General features: G+C 37.1%; 1 protein-coding gene across 8 annotated transcripts in view; it reads right to left on the bottom strand.

Annotated features, from left to right (window-relative positions):
- The window catches only part of LOC126175210 (rho GTPase-activating protein 20), a 180,592-nt gene extending 175,121 nt beyond the window's left edge, over positions 1–5,471 (bottom strand). For 6 of the 8 annotated variants that reach the window (XR_007535541.1, XR_007535542.1, XM_049921835.1 and 3 more), the window contains exon 1: positions 4,861–5,471. Coding sequence is in view for 6 of the 8 variants with exons in the window: in XM_049921835.1 (XP_049777792.1) it covers positions 4,861–4,964 (104 nt within the window). In the remaining 2 variants the exon portion in view is untranslated. The remainder of the gene's footprint in view (positions 1–4,860) is intronic. The other 2 variants (XM_049921834.1, XM_049921833.1) reach the window with 2 other exon arrangements.
- Positions 5,472–19,341: the final 13,870 nt, after the last annotated feature.

The following is a 19,341-nucleotide window of genomic DNA, read 5'->3' as shown; positions in this document are numbered from 1 at the left end:
AATGGAATTTTTTCACAACAAGTCATGGTAAAAATGTATGTGATGGTATTGGTGCTACCATTAAGCGCATGACATCACGAGCTAGTCTGCAGCACCCTACAGAAGGTCACATTCTAACACCTCTTCAATTATTTACCTGGGAACAGAAAAATATCTCTGGCATACAATCATTCTATGTTTTAAAAGATGAGGTGAAATCAGTCGAAGAGTTGCTAAAAAGCAGACTAGAATACGTTAAAACTGTTGCAGGCACAAGGAGCCTTCATCACTTCTCTCCAGCGGACTCTGACAATATGCAGATGAGCAGACTGTCCGGTTATAACTATAGGTTCATGCACAACATGTGTCTTCACAGTGTGTCTGACTCAGGATTCAGAAGCAAAAGCAGCAACATACAACCAGGTTGCTATGTTATTGCTGTTTATGATGACAAATGGTACTTAGGATGTGTTGCAGAGTGCTGTGAAGCAGAAGGTGATGTATTTGTGAACTTCATGGCACCAGCAGGACCAGCGAGATCATTTCATTGGCCACTTTGGCAGACAGGTGTTGGATTCCTTTTGAACATATTCTTATGACAGTTCCAGTTCCTACCACAGTGTCAGGAAGTCAGTACAATTTGCCACTCAATGTACAGAGTACAGTAGCTAAAATGTGGGAGAACTTCTGTTCGAAGCACAATCGACTGGTTTTTATCAGTTAAGGTGCAGTAAGCATTAATGATAGGTTGTGTTAATCTGTCAATATGTTGTTGCTTGGTGATTAAACAGTTGTGGGAGAGGATAAGAAGAGGCAGAACAGTTTACAATATGCTTTTAAAAAATTGTGTTGTGGAACAATGGCCACATCATCAAATACATCTGTCAACTTCCATAGTACACAAATATCTTGCAATAACATGCTGAAATTTTGAGATGTATATCATTATGCAGTGTGTGAAATTTGGCTTGGATACCACTTGTCCCTTTTGTGCTACCACACTTAGAAAAGCCATGTTTTTCAGGTAATTTTCAAATTTTTGTATTTTCGTGTGCATGTATCTCAGTTTTGTGACTGATATGGGAATGATGAGTTCTGTGCGTGTTTAGGCCACATTAAGCTTACCACAAAAAAAGTTTCTACCCTTTTTGAGTGAATTATATTTGGCATAGAGGGAACCAACAATATGTACCTTTTAACGTATTACATTTTTTAAATCACATTTTGGAATTTTTTATTTTCCCTCAGAAATATGTTGTTGGTGTTTTGATTCATGGAGTGTGTTCTCTAAATGGACTGTGGAATAGTTCCAAAGTTATTAAGACCTGAAGTTGGGTCTGAAGATAGATTGCCAGATGCGGATTGCAATTTCCGAGTCACACCACCTTTCAAAAGACATAATTCTGGAACTAATTGGCAGAGGAAACTAATACTTTGTACACGAGTGTTCCACACATGGTAGAATTAGTGTACTGAATTTCAGTCAGATCTGAGACTATGAGCTGGAGCCCCTGGTTGAACTGACATGGAATGACCCTTTGGGGAAGTACTTGATTACAATTTTTTAGGTATCGTCAGTTGTATTTGAGCTATATAGGTCATGGGAAGTGTCCGATTCCAATGCGCCACCATAGCTATTGTGTTCTGGTATCGTAAGCTGCCGTTGACCTATTTAGGTCAAAGGAAGTGTTCGATTCGAATGTGTCTTCATAGCTCTGTGTGTTTTGGTATTGTCAGCTGTAGTTTGCCTCTATAGGTCAAGGGAAGTGATTTTTGTTGTTTTAGGTGTTGGTTTTGTGGTATCAATAGCTGTGGTGCGATTATAATTTTTGTGGTATCGACAATTGCGGTTGAGCTTTGTAGGTGAAGGGAAGCGACCGATTCCAATTGATATTGTGAGTTTAGTGGAATTTTGTGGTGTTTTTATGGCATCATTTCGTGTGGTTCGGGATCGTGGTGTGTCTGTATGTGTTTATATTTAGTTTGTCCTCATCCAAAAAAACCCAATTTCCCGCACTGGTCCCGTTAGTTTGATCATACTTTTGGAGGGAGATGTGTTTGTTGTCTTGTTTATGTAATGATGCCATAGGCATTATATTGGAGATGTTGAGAATGGTCGTTTCCACCATATTGGTGACGTCATGGGTCAAAGCAGACAGGTGGAATTGGATGCTTCTCTAATCCCCAAAGCACAGTAATAAAAATCAACATTTGGTCTACAACTGAAATTGTAATTCAGGACTCACTACTGGGACCATTTGTTTTCATCATATATGTAAATATTGTACAATCTTCTAATTCTCACACAATTACTTATGCTGACATACCTCTTTGCTGTTTGATGTTGATGATTAGAAAGAGCTAACAAAAAAAGTTTCAACTCTTAGGATATCAGAAGTGACTAAATATTTTAGTAACCAGGGTCTAATGGCAAATATCACAAAATCACAATAACAACAATCAGAAGCTGACAAGCTGATAGCAAATATTTACGAACCTTCATCTACAGACACTGGAGTCTGTAAATTCCATGGTTTGCAATTGGATGGCAATATCTGTTGGGAGAACCATTACAACTTTGAATGCAGGAAAATAAGTATTAATTGTACTTAGCCAGCTGTCCAAAATGGTAAGTAATAAAATGCTGAAAACATTATACAATAGGATAATTTTTCAATTTATAATTTATGGGATAGTGCGGTGGGCTTGTGCTGCTGATGTGCACTTGAACAGAATACTTGTACTACAAAAGAGAGCTGTTATGCTGATGGATAGTCTGGGGTACAGGGAGACTTAATGTGATGATACCACTGAAACAAATATCTGCTTGTAAATTCTTAATGTACAGGGGGGGGGGGGGGGGGGGCAAGTAAAAGTGGCCTGGATGAGTGTATACGATTGGACATATGTAACAACACCACTAATATCCAACAGGATGGAGCAACTGCCCACACAACTGGCCAAACCTCAGAGCACACTTACACAATCTTCACACCTGACAGTTGTTACCAGAGGTCAGTCTGGTAGGTCACCAACCAGGTCACCTGATCTGTCAGTGTGCGATTAGTTTGTGTGGGGAGCCCTAAGTCTATAAGGTGTATCACAACATCCCTCAGTATTTAAGAACTGGAGCAAAACGTTTCGGATGAGGCTACAGTAATTCCAGCTTAGATCTGCATTCAGAAACTTGCTGACCAGGACCCAAAAAGGACAAGAGATGAATGGTGGTCACTTTCAACATCTGCTATAGTCAGTTAGTACTGTATTTCCTTTCTCTGCTGTGTTTCTTTGTACCCTGGAACTCTGTCCTCTGGGCCACTTTTATTTGCCCCAACCTGTACATTGATTAGATCATATTAGATTTACTTTCATTCCAAACGATCCTTAGTGAGGAGGTCCTCCAGGATGTAGAACATGTCAGAAAAACAATAATACATGACAAATATTTACAACTGAAACAAATAACCTAATGTACCTTTCACAGGTCCCAAGTGGAATGATCATCATTTTTATTAATGAACACTACATGGAAGAATCATTTTACAAGCACTAATGCACTGAATTTGAAATAAGTAGGCCTATATAGAAATCCCTTTTTGTTTTTATAAACTATCAATCAGGATCACACACGCAAATTCTGTGACATACATAACTACAACACAAGAAATGAGCACAATTAGGCTATTACAAAGAACTAAATTAAAAATAACAAGCCACAGTCTGTATATCAGTGAGTCATTGTTGTACAACAAACTTCCACAACCCATAAGAGATTAAACAAGAGATGCATTTACAACAAAATTAATTTCTTTCTTGTAGCCTAACTAAATGTTTGCATTCACTGACAGAATTTTCTGCTCCTTTAAGTCTCTACTCTACGTAAGAAACAAAACAGTATCTGACAGCAAAAACTTCAAGCTGTTACAGAATACAGATTTGTGTGAGCAGCATAAAAAGTAATACAAGTAGCTACAGAGTATGAAATAATGTGTACTGCACAACAGAAATTGTAAGTTTGAAACAGATAAGTTAAAAGCAGATACAGGCCTAAACATCTGCAAATAAGCATAGAAACTCTTAGCCGTACTTTACTACACAGTCTGTATACTCTGGAAAAATGCTTGCGTTCGTTTAAATTATACAGTACTTGTAGATAAATTTGATATGGTATGCATAACACTTTTGTACATGGAAAAGACAACCTCTGATAATGTACCGTTCTGTATTCTCTGAATCTTTCATTAAAATTAAGCTTATAATGTCAATTATTTATAAAACACTGAACATTTCATTAAAACTCCTTTATGCAACATTGATCTCCGTATGTTTATAATAGCATCTGTATCAAAGTAAACAACTGATTCACAAAATATGAGTGTTTCTCTAAGACTCACTATAAAGTGTCACTCTTCTAAAGATACAACAGCCACCCAAAAGCCCCATATGCTCTCTTTCGCTTATCTGCACAAACAGTATACAATCGTACGTCCTGGTCAGTTTTTATGTTTTTTTCACGTAAAACGTCTAAGCTGTATATTTCCAGATTCTCTGTGCTTAATAATGTTATAAAATTGTTTCTCTCCAGCAGGGGAAAAACACACACACCAGCAAAAATGATATAAGGTCGCCTGTCTTTGGACGAAGGCTACGTAGTGTAACTATTTACGAAAATTAATGCAAATTTCATAACAGAATGGTAAAAGGAAAAGATGCACAACTGAAAATATGTCAGTCCGATATGGGTCTTATCATCAAACTGCTGTTTGCAAGAGCTATTTAAGGAGTTTATTTTACTACTTATTCCGTAAAATACAAGCTGTTGGCAATATACCATCTATAAAGTGTTTGTTTTATCTACGTGTTCAATAACATGAAACTCACTTTTCAAGCCTGTGAGGATATGGACCAGATCCATGGCCGCAAGAAGTAACCACACTCCCAAGGGTGGTGGCTCTCCGGTGCATCCTCTCGGCCCAACTGGTCATCCTCTGCACTCCACAGCACTCAACCCGACCCCCCACTTCCTCAAGTTACACGCCTGCAACGCCCACAAAACATAACCTATTAATACAGTAATCACAGCCCGAAAACATTCAGTAACTCTCTCTGACGCTATTCGGAAATTGTAAATAACCAAACTGACACATTCGTAAACAAAGGACAACTTTATTGTGAAGTATTTAAATTTGCGTTACTATCCACAATTGAGCATCGCCATACAACTGGCATTCCACTCTTGTCACTCATGCCATTTGTTTCACTACTGGAGAAAAGTGTCAAAAGCTGGTATACATTGTCAACAACAGAGTAGCGATTCTTTCTGAAACATACCCCCCTTTGCCATTGTATTCCCCGTTTTAACTGTTGCTGTCCATATTTTTGGGACGGAGTGCCACTGAATGAATGGGCGACACCACTACACTACACACCATTTCTCTGTCGATAACAACAAACCACACCTCTCTCCTTTCACATAATGCTCGTTTTTTTTGTTTTAAAAAACGAAAGTCAAAATGGCTTCCGTTTCCGCAAATACAATGCAGGTCGATATTTCCCATATATCGATAGTGGTCATGAAGATTTGCTTTCTTTCGTAAATATTCTGTATACCACCTTTTAAAACAGTTTTCACATATTTTCGTCTTTGTCTGTTGTCTATTCCAGAATTAAACTGTAAAAAATAAAATAAGACATATAAACTTTCGTATCCGCGGTGTGGATAAAGGGCATTTGCGGGCAACTACAAAACTACGGACCTACAAAAGGATCTTCTCAGAACATAACATACATACTTTTTTTAGGGCATCGGCAAATCAAATATTGGTTGCATGTGTATCAGAAAGCAGTGTAGATGTTAAGTTCTCTGAATTTTGTACGTAATTTAAGTCAGTTTTCGGGGAATAATTTCCAAAAGTAGTCACTTCAACAGCAGCCACTAAGAAAAATGGATGGAAAACTGTGGGTATCAGAAAGTTCTCCCGACACTCAGCTTCTTAGAGAACCGCAGTTCCTAAGTTACTATACAGGAAGCAGCAAAATATCATTCAGTGACAAAATAATATATATATAGGTGAGGAAGGCAACAGCAAACCACCTCCACTAGGACCTTGACTAGTACAGCAGTGCGGGTCTCCCTCATCGTCCCCTATGCTCCTCGGAGTATGGGACCTCATCATCATCATCAAAGCAGAAAATAAAAGCAAAGTGGTATGGTTAATCACAAAAATGAAACTGGAAAAGGCAGACCCCAGTATAGGAATATACAAATCAAAGATAGGGTAGAACAACAGAAACTCCTCAAGGATTGACACATATTTAAAAGATAGTTTCTCTGTTGTTGGGGGGAAGTTACAACAAAATCTTCCTAAAACACATGAAGCACCTGCAGTGACTTACACAGCAAGTTGTTTCCCACAACAGAACTGGAAGTCAGACAGAGGATACAGGATTTAAAAAAGAAGCAGTCAGAAGGCATAGATAAGGTTCCAGCCTCTATTCTGAAGGCATTCATGGTCATCATACAAGCTCCATTAACGAACATACCATAATGAATGAGTCCTTTTGCACAGTTTTTTCCAGAGTACCTAAAGCCTGCATAGCTCATGCACTTATTAAATAAAATTAATGTAGAGAGAACTGAAAAATAGAGGCTAGCTTTATTACTGCTTACATTCTCAAAAGTAACTGAATCTATCATGAAATATAAGCTAGTCAGTTATATGAATACACATAACCTTTTTAATGAAAAACAGTAGAATATCTGAAGTGGGGGAAGTACAATAGCAATCACTAGGCCTACAGAATTCACAAAATTAATACTTGAAGCTCTTGAGAAGGATGACTTTGTTACGAGCATGATCTTGGGCTTGTCCAAGGCTTTGGCACCATTGACCATAAAATACCACTGAAGAAGCTAGAAGCATTAGATGTAAGACGAATAGCAAACATGTGTTTCCAGTTTTACTTGCAGAGAAGAGTGAAAAAGATATAGTTCAAACATCTGTTGATAACAAATTTTTAGAAAACCAATTGTCACACAAGAACATAAACATAGATGTTTCTCATGGCAGTGTATTTGGTTCAGTTACGTTTACAATAAATATCAATGACATTCCAGACAGAATAAGACAAGTTTCCTTTGCTAATGAAAGCACATCATAATCACTGATAGAACACCTGAATTTCTATTAGAGAATTCAAACAAAACCTTCGAGGATGTTCAGTATTGGGCTACATGTGATAAATTTACATTTGACATAAAGAAAACAAACAATACAAACTTTGGTATAAAAAGGGAAACAAAAGTCTGCCTCATTAAGTATGGATGATAAACCTATAGAGTATGTAATAAACATGAAGTTTTTAGGGATGATTATTGATTGTCAGTTAACATGGAATGAACACATAAAAACCCAGCAAAAGAGTGTCTTGAGTGTGATATGCTTGTAGGATTCTATTATCGGTTTGTAACATCTGCAGAAAAGGGCCCTAAGAATAATAACTACAAATAGCCCGACTAATTGTAAATAACTGTTTAAAAAAACCCGGATATCCTTACTTCACCAAGTGAGTACATCTACCAATCTGTTGTGCATATTAGGTAAAAGAATATTAAGTATTTCATTAATAGTTCTACACATAATCATGCAACCAGACTATTTACTCTTACATTTACCAACGAAAAACAAACAAAATACACAATGAAATGCTCAAGTGGATGGAAACATTCTGATATCGGAAAGTTGGTGGTGGTAGTTGACCCAAACCATGGTGGTGGATTTGGCCTTTTGTAAATCATGATAAGGTTCCAGTTCCTCTCCTGGATATGTGATGTAGAGGTTGGGTGATTGGGGCAACACAGCAAGCCATCAATGAAACATTGCTGTTTAAAATAGTGCTTGATTCATTTTGATAAGGAAACAGAAATGCAGCAGGTGAGAGGCTATTGCCCCTTGATAACTTTGGGGGCTGTGGGCATACCATGCACCAATGTCAGCAACTGCTGGCCTGGAAGATGACACATACTAGCAATGATAGAGGTTGACATGAGCAAAGCTGTTGCCAATGAGTGTCAGGTGTAGCTCTAGGCAGCCTGTCTATCTCATGGTCACTGAATACCATACCAGGAAGTACAGTGTTTAAAATGTAGTATCCAGCATTGCTGAACTCAGAGGCCTATACCTGCACTGGGCGTGATCAGCAATCATGAAGACCTTCAGGAACTGAAGAGCAGCATCAGAGAGACCTGGCAGCCACGAGTTCAGACTTGAATGTGCGACCCACCAGGGAGATGGTCACCAATAGAAGACTGTCCCCAGCCACATGACACAGCAGTGTGAAGGCACTAAGTAGTCTGCATACGATCTACAGCTCAGGTGGTTGCATGCAGCTACTGGAGACAAAGTCCTTGTAAGATCTCTGGATGCTTCATCTGGCCTGCTGTAGTCAGGTGAGGGAGGGTCTCTTTTTAAGGGGGGGAGGGGGTATTTTTGAGAGCCTGTGTCCAGTGCTTCTCAAGCACTAACGCCCTATCCCAGGAGGAACAACAGACTGGAGCAGCCTGGTGTTTCTCAAGCACTAACACCCTATCCCAGGAGGAACAACGAACTGGAGCAGCCTGGTGTTGCCATTGCGTGGCAATTACGATATTTGTTCCGATTTTCTTGTTTAGTCAGCTACTGCAGGAGTCTAGCCAAAGATGTAATATTGCCCAACTCCATTATTCAGAGGAGCTGGCTACCTTCTTTCACTTCATCGGCTTCCTGAATAAGTACTCTTTCATTTTAAATACCTCTTGTGAAATGATGTCTGGACATCAGGCTGGCTCTTGCTTCATGTCCCAGTAAAAGGCCATAATACCTGACAGAATCATGATACACCACTATTAAAATACATCTGTTTAAGTTAATCAGTTGGTTTCATGTTCTTTACCCACTGATACGTAATTGTGGCTACATGCTGACAATTTACAATTTTTTAAAATGCAGTAGTGATTTCTTATTTTCTGCCCACCACCTTTTTCACATTCAAAACATACAAATTCTTCTATGGTATAAAAGGAGTTGTCAAGGAGAAGTTTTTTCAATATGTTTTAAGATATAACTTTATTGACAGTCAGAGATTTTTTGCCTCTGGACAAGTGATCAAACATTTTGGTGGTAGCATTGTGCGCCGTTTTTGTGTTAAAACAACCTTAATGTTGGGCAGTAAACGTCATCTTTCTTTCTGATATTATAATTATGTAAATCATTGCCCTTTCTGAAGTGCACTGGATTATTTACGATATTCTTCATGAGGGATCTAATATACTGTGAGGCAGTTGTCAAAATGTCTAACTCCTTAAGGGGCCCTCATATGTTCAATACTATTGTCAATATATTGACATGGTGCCAGTATATTGACCATCTGAGGGTGAGTATTGACATATTATCAATATTAAAATTATTGATAGAGCAGTATTGATGGGCCCAAATATATTGTCTGCTTTGACATTATTTACTGTTCATTTGTTTACAATTTTTTGCAAAACAGCCACATGGAGCTAGCATGTGTCACAGAACTACTGTTTACATTCACACTTCTTGTAGTCTCGAATTCAAATAGAAAGTTAAGCCTAGTTTACACGATGACATTGGGCTGAGCTACTCGTTGGTAGAATGAGTTGCATGTAAATGGTTTCATATTTGACTGTAGATATGGCAAAACCAGTATACACTTCAGTTTCGTCTTTTTGTGGTTCCTGAGTCGTGTCTGAAATGAAAGTTTTGGCAGCTGCACGTCACACGAGTTGTGATGGAGTTAAAGCTTGTTGCGTGGAATCGCTGCATAAGAAAAAAAGAAACGTTTTTCGATTCGTGACTGGGTGAAGAAAAGATGTCAGCTCAGTTGCTCAGCATCCTTGCTGAAACAATTTGTAATGGAAGACCTAAGAAGTTCTTTTAATAATCTTAGAACGTCACCAGAACTGTTAACGTTTCTTCTAAATAGAGTTAATTATGCGGTAAGGAATAAATACATTGTAATGCATGAAACACTGTCAAAATAACTGAAATTACATATCACATTGCATGCATTACAATCGAGAACACTTGGCATGCTATAAGATGCGGTTTTAATTGGTGATGATGCTTTTTCATTGATACCAATAATTATTAAGTGTAATAATTATTAACATTAACTGCAGTAATTATTCGAAGCAGGCCACATTAAGAAGAGAATGGTTTGGAAACTACTCCCTTGAAGATAGAATTGTGGTGGCAATATTTCAAAATTCAAACATATGTGAATGGGGAGCACTGCTGCGACGTTTTAAATAGATGTATAATGAATAAGGAATGTAGCTTCTTGATTTGTGCAGCCTTCCCTCCTGTCAACAATATTCCTTAAAAAAAATGAGTCGGCCAACTTGAACGATGGGATTTTAGTCTTGTACATATGAGCATTTCTACAGCTAGAATTACATTTACGTGTATTCTTCTTAATTCAGTTGTATATGTGTTCCTAATTCAATAAATTTTGTCCTGCACCTCAGATATTGTCAAACTATCTATGTTCTGATCGCATGTGACGGTCTCAGGAGCAGCAATATGGTGCTTATTTTTGTAATCAGCATCAATGAAATCTCACAAACACCTATGGAAGGCATAGATATGCAAAAGCGAACGTTATTCCCCTTCCCCACTTCATATTTCAGTTTGACTACACTCAACGAACTCACATAACTTCAAAACTCATGGAACACACCAAAACTGTTTAGTTTCACTGACGAGTTAATCAAATGCGCGGCGCGCATGTGCAGTGGCCAGCAGCGCAGTTGCCTTCAACCTGGTGTCGTCGTGGAAACTAGGCTTTAGGTAGAGAAATGAGCACACAATTAACATTGCAGGTTATTGAATGTTACAGGAGTAATCTGTGTCTTTGGAATCAAAGGTCATCAGTTTAATTGGATAGGTACATAAACCTTTTTGGGGATCAGTAGTTATTAGACATTTATTGCTTGCAATATCCAGATGTGAAAATAGCAGATATGAAAAAGAAAATGAATACACTGTGAACAAAGTTCCACAGGGAGCTGAAAAAGCAGAAGATAGAAAGTGCTTAGACATTTATACACCGAAGTGCTGGACTGCAAGCAAGCTTGGTTTTCGATTTTTCCCATACCATCAAAAGTAATTTGTTATAGTTTAAGGAATCTTTTGGGTCAGTGGTTTGGATTTACATCAACAGACTCATATATAAACATTTATCCCTTTTCTTTAACCTCTGGTAAACCAATTTCGTTCTTTTCATTGTTTTTGGCTGTTTGTTTTCGCCAGCTAATGCTAATGTAATTGTGGCACACTCTTTCTCCCGGTTTGACATGTTAATATTGAGTATGTAAAGATCCCTTTAAACACATGTCTGCAAGATTATCATGGTGAACACCACATACTACTCCTACATCTCGTTTTTTAGCAACGAAAAGTTTCTTTCTTAAAGGTGGTTTACCCGAGAACATTATTCCATGTGACATTACTGAATTGAAATAAGCAATTACAGTGATTCGAAGTGAAAATATGGGTGAACTAAATTGGTTTGGGTGTTTCATCCCCCATTTTATTACATTCTGAATAGTTTTCATCCTATTATTGGAATAACTGATTTCTGTCACAATACACACGTTCCTTTATTTTTAAAATATCTTTTCTTAGTAATTTTGAGCAGTTTTTGATATGTTCTGCAGTTGCAGTATCTTAACTTGTTGTTGTCAACAGATACCCCTAATGATCCACAGTAGTTTTACATGACTATTTAATGTCCTTTCCGATTACCTTATGCAGAAAGTTTTTTCAAATAATGATAAATTTGTCATGGAATAGATTAAATTTCATATCATCTTTTGGTTCATTATAAATTTCATCCCAAGCCATCTCTTCTAAACTATTCTATTTTCATTGTGGAATTATTAATAATTTCAACTGATTTCTTCACAAATTCAATATTTCTTAGAGGGGATGGAGTGGTGGTTAAAAATGAAAGGGATAACTATAACAGCCTACCACTTTACAGTACATGATAACTTTGAAATGCTTTTACAATAGTCATATGCCAAGATCCACAGTGCATGATAGCAGTGTTTTGTCATTCTCCTGGGTTCAGCATCTGACTCATCACAGGGAGATGCTGACATTTTTTTCAGTTGAACTGAGAGGAGGACATGAGGCCATGCATGGAGTATATCATTGATTGTTTATATGCCTGGAATTAATTTTCCACGCAGTCTGGAGTCAGAGAAAGGAAAGAACAGCATGTTCTTGGTTTAGGAGCCACCAGTAGGTATCCTCAGTCTGTGCAGTGACAAAGAGAAAAACTGCATTTTATGTTATAAGGTATCAGAGCTAAATGCCTAGATCAAACAACAATGTATAATAGGGACCAACCGAATAAGGGAGTGCAGTTCTGACAACACTGATCCCATCTCTGGGAGGATGGAGTTTGCCCTGTGTGGTCAGCCTGATTAAGGTTTCTATGGTTTTCCAGAATAATTTCAGGCAGATGCTGGGTTTGTTCCTTCATCGCAGCCACTGACTACCTGTCCATCCTAATAACAGGATTCTAATGTGTTCTTTGTGTATGTATATTTTGAGCTATTTATTTTCATTGTGTTATGATGACGAATTCTGTATCATTGTAAGATGATACATGGATAAATAAATAAATAAATAAAGTCTTTTGGATCTATACCAGTTCACTGTCAATCACTGAGAAGTGAAAGGAAGAAGGAACTTTATATTCATTTTTTTCATTCTGATCCATTCAAGAAGGAACTTGAGAAATTCAGTGTTCCATGTGTCATTTTGCATGATCGTTTGTAATGACGTGGAATAAGCCATTTTACATTCACAATGCAAATTATTTTGTACATACGGTTACATTTTGAACATTGCTACGTTTTTTCTTTTTTCTTCTTTTACAAAAAGAAAAAACATATAGAGATGTGAGTTAATAATTTCTATCCACCACATTTTACACATTATTGTAACAGAAATTCTTCTATGGAACAGAATGAACTTCCAAGGAGAAATTTTCTCAGTTTGTTTTCTAATTTTACTGTTCTGTCTGTCAGACTTCTTATATCATTGGGTAAGAGATCAGAAATTTTTGTTGTAGCATTGTGCTAAAGACAACCTGAACATGAGGTAATGAATATCATTTTTCCTTCTGGTATTGTAATTATGTATATCCTTGTTCCTTTTGAACTGTAGCAGATTATTTATAACATACTTCATGGGAACAAACATACTGTGGAGCGATAGTAAGAATGCCTGACTTCTTAAACAGATGTCTAAAAATTGATTGTGCACAAACATGTCACATTATTTTCACAGTGCATTCTGTGCAATGAAGACTTTCTTTATTAAGGATGGGTTACCACAGACATTACTGAATGAAATTATGCAAAATACATCAAGTTACTGATTTGTCTATTCGAAAGACTTGCAACAGTTCTAAGTGCAAATGTGGTAGAACTAAATTGGTTTCAGAGTTCTAAATTTGTTTCTCCAATTTAAATTCTCATAAAAAAGGAACCCTAAGAATTTTGATGTTTCCACCCTGTTTATTATTTCCTCACCATACATTGCACTAATCATTAGTTTAGTACCCCTAGATGTATAGAACTATATTTGTTGTGTCTTTTTAATATTACATTCACAGAAAACTAGTTGGGCTGATTAAAAATCTTGTGTCATCTCTAAAAAGAACTAATTCTTTATGTTGTGTATCAGACAGAAGGAACAATAGCGGACCTGAGATTGAGTCTAGGGGAATCCCATATGTGCCTTCTCCAAATTCAGAATTATGTCCCTGGCCTAAATGTGTTGAATTACTAAGTACAACTTTCTGCATTCTTTTGCTGGATACGACATTATCCATTGGTTGGCTGTACCATCAATCGCACAAAACTTCAGTTTATCTAGGACAATATTGTGATACATACAGTCAAATGTCTTAGAGCACAGAAAATATCAGTTTTTATGATTTTGTTATTTAATGCTTGCAAAATTTGGTGAGTGAACATGTAAACGGCATTCTTAGAAGAGCAACTCTTCTGAAATCCAGACTGTGATTTACTGAGGCTATTATTGCTGCCAAGGTGAGATACTATTCTAGAGCACACCACCACCTCAAAAATTTTGGAAGATGATGTCAGCAGTGAAACTGCTTGGTAGTTATTGAGATCACTCTTTATTATCTTCCTTAAAGAGGTGTTCAACAACAGTATATTTCAGTCTCTCTGAAAAAATGCCTTATTTAACTATTTGCAATACATACTTCAGGCTCTGCACTGGATAGATGGTGGGGAGATCAGTGGAGACAAACTTATACTTGGTTCCTGGAAAGAGCAGGAGTGAAGGAAAGCAAGCAAAATTTCCAACATTATTCAGCTCAAAACTATGTTTTTTGATCACCAAACATATTGATATTACCATTCTGTAATAGGTAACTATTGTGGTATTTTTTAATATTTAGCTTTCAGCATTGCCACACTCTACAGTCATACCTTATATTACCATTCTGTAATAGGTAACTATTATGGTATTTTTTATTATTTAGCTTTCAGCATTGCCACACTCTACAGCCATACCTTCTACCTTAGATTTTACCTAGTTCATAATTTTCTTTTTCTTGGAAGGGGTAGGAAGACAGATGCCTTTCACTGGCCTTCGCTGAATATGCCCTTGACTACTTTTATGCCATTAAGTGTGCTGTCATTTGCCTAGTTTTTTCTGTGTGATCTCTTTGTGAGAGACACTTAAAGGACTGAAAGCCATTCATAGTTTTAGATCTGGAAGATAGTTTATTTACTGCACTGTAGTGTGTTACCTGTAATTTCAGCAAAGGCTGTATTCATTCTTACACAGACTACTACTGTCAATCGTTAATATTGTTTTATTTGCTGATGAAAATATAAGTAGTAATACTACTTGCCGTCACCCAAATAATATCTACTGATAAGAAAGACTACATGGAGCTATACTACCACAGTTAAGTACTTGTACCACAATTATCACACTATAACTAGTTACCCTTTTGTTTACCGATACTGGTCTCTATACCTTATTGGGATACATTGTGCACAGGAATAACAACAGTTTTTATCAGCCATGTTGCAACAGGCACATGATCATTCCCAAGTCAGACCCAACTAATTCCTTGATTGTTCTAAAGGGCATTGTGGTGGATGTTGCCTATGCCACTACAATGAAAGATGGCTCGTGGGAATTATTTCTGAGGATTCTCACAAAATGTATCCAGTTTTTTGTTCCAATACTGTTAGATCCTAACTTACTTGTCTGTTAAGCTGGGTTCACACATGCAAATAAAGCGTCGCCACAGCTGGTGGCAATTGCAGTTGTAATGCAAGTGCATTTTGGAACTCCCAGTTTTCAGTGGCGCAACTTCAGAGACGCAACTTCAGTCATGCCACAAAGAGTTAAACTAGGTTGTACTTTGTTGCGCCACTTTCCTTCCACCACTGCTCCCTAGTGGTAGTATTTCCAAATACAAGCATTCTGATACAGTTATCATGAAGCAATTGTCGCTGTGCACTATTAGATTTCATTGTGTTTTCATTTTATTATCGAAAAAACTGAAAACAGTGGTCGGCAGGTGCGGTTGTGCTGCTTCTGGAACTACAAGAACAGCAACTTACGTATGATCTACTTACCTTGGTATGTTCAATTTTCTGTAGCAGTGTGTGTTTGTGTGTGTATGTGTGTGTGTGTGTGTGTTTGGGGGGGGGGGAGCAATATTTGCAAACCAGTGATGTAGCCCACACTCTTAAAAAAAATTTCGATGTACAAATCAATAAGTAAACTTAATATATATAACCAAAAAAGTGAGTCGAATAAACTTCATGATTTCTGAGCACAATAATTGTATAAATTGTGGATTATATGTAGGAAATAGCTCCTGACTGTAATGTGGCGGCCGTAAACCAAAAATTAGTTATTCGAAATGCCTGTATGAACGAATACAGTAAGATTCTAAAATACTCGGGGTGGGGCGTGTCTGAACATGGTATTTACATGCCAGCTGGTGGTTAAAATATGTTTGTTGCCACCTAAATCTATTTTCGGATCCAACATTTAGGTTTCGCGGTTTCGTCTTCCTTGTATTTAACTCTTGTCACAGCCCTGATGCCATAACCTGTGCTATGACATTCATACCCGCCCACATGATTTCAGTGGACGCCATATTGAAAGGGGAACGTTGTGGTCCAGAACCATTCGGAAATGACGTCAAAATGACGTATACATAAACGCGCTGCGCACTTATCGACAGCGATTGAGTTCTGTGGTCGAATAGAGTTAGAGGGAATAAGGTCTGCTATTTTCTTCACAGTTCAAATCGATATTGTCCTTTTATTGTGCTTGTGCTATGTCAGCGAGCGATCAGAAATGTGTGAAGTGTATAAAACCATCTTTGGGGAAGCACTGAAAGATCTTAGAGTTTCAGAAGATGGCCAGATTTTAGGCTATTGTAATTCGTCAGAGGATGTACTATCAATTTTATGTTTCAGTTTATGTGTTAGAATTGGCTGGCAAAAACATGCGATTTTCGAAAAATAGGTAGTTCAGAAAACAACTTTTTCTGCTGCCAGTTACGATTTCATTTTCTTATATCTTTTATATGGCACTTTCTGGGATCTGATTCCAAGTTTTAAGGGCGTTTTTTGTGTATTGTGAAACTTAGTCCTTACGTTTTCGTTGTGCGGTGTTGCATAGTTCCATTGTTAAGTTACCTTTACTGTGAGATATACACATGGAATAATGTAATTAATGATCGCTTTGTAGGAAGTCAATGACAAATTTGTCAAAATTCGAAATTTAAACAAAGCAAAAACAACTAAACAATGCAGAGGTTCACACACAAACATCATCTCGAGTAAATGGCATAATTTACAAGAAACATCCATGAAAATGGGATTCATATCCCTTAAAGCGCCGTTCAAAAGAAAATAAGAAGCAAACAAATTTGTACCCAATTGGATTACCAGAGTGTGGGCATCCATATTCCACATAAATGTATCCTGTATTTTTCCAGGAATTTTACATTGTGCTTTTTAATTGCAATATCAGTTTCAGTTCACAATTGCACAAATCCATTACTGCTGTTATCTTTGTGCTGTCACTGAGCTGACTCTCACTGAGGTACTGAATGCAGAAATCAGCTAGATAAGTGCATCTGCTGCTCCGAAATTCAAATGACTATATGATCCTGAGCTTCTCATCTATAATTTCAGTAAGTTCAAGGATATCCTCAACTATGAAAGAACTTACAGCTATAGCACTGTAATTAATGCCACTTTTTGCAAATGTCACAATATGGCCATCAGGTTTGGATTCCCTACTGAAATCTGAGCAAAGATGTATTGTTAATAGATGCTTAGTGAGAACTTTTTGTTCAGGATACCATTGCTTAGTGATAACTAAGCATCAGGTTTATTAATACATGTTATGGTGCTCTAATTATTATGATAGTTTAGGAGGCTCTAAAGTATGTGTGGATAATGCTGAAACTGTATTGTGATTACTGGATCATGTTGATTGACAAAGTCCATCACATTGTCCAGCAGGCATTAAAAATTTCTCAGTACCAAACTGAAATTTTGATGATTGTGTAAGCTTTCTTCATCTTTAGAAATGCTCACTGCTAAAGAACAGTCCTCATAGGGAACAGAGCCTTAAGACTCTTTCGAGTCCTCAAAGTTAAACTTCTCTTTGAGGTTACTTCTTTCACACCTATACTTTTTTCTTATTGATTGCCCTGGTAGATTTTATTTTCACTTCTTCTATTAATCAAGCTTTTACTTGAGATATTGTTGATGGGACTGTGTAATTAAATCATTGATTTGTTTTTCTTCTTACAAAGTAGGACCTGGGATGGGGTCAAATGTCTTCTGGAGATATTACCTCACTTCTTCTGCCGCTAGTGTTGATGTCTTAAGTTTCCAGAGGAATGTTGAGATCTGCAGCTACAATCTTTTCTGGAACATCAATAGTAGAAATAGATGGCAAATTATTTTTAAGGTTGAAGTCTCAGTCAAATAAGCTGTAAAGGCGCTGTATTATTTCTGTTATTGAAGGCAACAGGAATTCTGCACCAAACTGATTTTGCTCTACTTGCCATTAGATCATAATTTCCTGTGTCACACAATAACTTCAGAGAAGCAAGAAGTTAAAAGGCAAGACGTTGCAGCTTATGGCTTGTATGAGGTGGCAGAGTAAGCAAAATTACAATTTTTTACATATGATAGTTATCCAGACTCATGAGTTTGGGACATTCTAGATTGTCAAAGAACCCTTTCACACTGGCTGTTGTGAAATTAGTGGTCCTTGATAAAAGTATAATGGAAGCTTCATGATTTATGTGAGCAATTCCAGCCCTGCCATGTTGTCTTTCCCAGGTCATTGATACAGGTTTTCCATCCCTCTGCAAATTAATATGCCAAGATGCTTGCATATTTTGTGGCTAAGCTATAATGGATATTTTATTGAGAAGTAATATAGTCAGAAGTCTTTCTTCTACTTTTGTTAAGAATTTGACAGCCTAAAACTAATAAGTTTCAAAAATGACAAAGATACTATATGTATTTTAGACAGCTTTATGTGTATATAAAATAGAAATAAGCTCTATCATTTCTGACCGTTGAGATGGAATGCTGGCGGTTTTTATGCTGGGCTCTGATTTTAAACTTGGTCGCAATTTTGAATTTTGAAGCAGCAGTAGATAAAATAGAATTTTGAGGAATCTAGACAAGAAAGTAGTGTAGAACTTGGTAATTTTTTAAAGTGAAACATTTTAACTTGAAAGTTGGCTTAATTTAAATATGGGAAAATGTTAAGAGTTGAAAATAAGGGGAAAAAAGTAAAAGATATATTAGAAAGTGGCATTGATATGTCTTATGACTGGTGTAGGGAAGATTTTGTATTTCTTTTTCCCAAGGTAAGAATAAACTCGCTCTCACTCGTTTCAATGCATTTCTAATGATTCATGTGAAACCAAGAAAACTATCCTGTTAGTGAAATTGCCCACTATCACACTGGCAGAAGAGTATAGTGCTTTTGTGGTATGGTATGTGTTCAACAATGTCACTGGGTACGAAATGAAGCGTGTTTGGTTTTTGAATTGTGCTTTGGAAACTTAACATGTCAGTTATCTACACATTGCATATCTACTTCATTGGTTCGAATTTTCTTAATAACTTTGCAGAGATATTGTAGATACCACACAGAAGCAAATACTGTTAATGGAATACCAATAACGTTTATTAGATTCAATTATGAAGGAGTTCTGGACACTGAAAGTGGTAAGCAA

The sequence above is a fragment of the Schistocerca cancellata genome, chromosome 3 (genome assembly GCF_023864275.1).
Source record: "Schistocerca cancellata isolate TAMUIC-IGC-003103 chromosome 3, iqSchCanc2.1, whole genome shotgun sequence".
Classification (NCBI taxonomy): domain Eukaryota; kingdom Metazoa; phylum Arthropoda; class Insecta; order Orthoptera; family Acrididae; genus Schistocerca; species Schistocerca cancellata.
The sequence above is the reverse complement of the archived record's forward strand: the minus strand, read 5'-3'. Positions and strand labels throughout refer to the sequence as shown.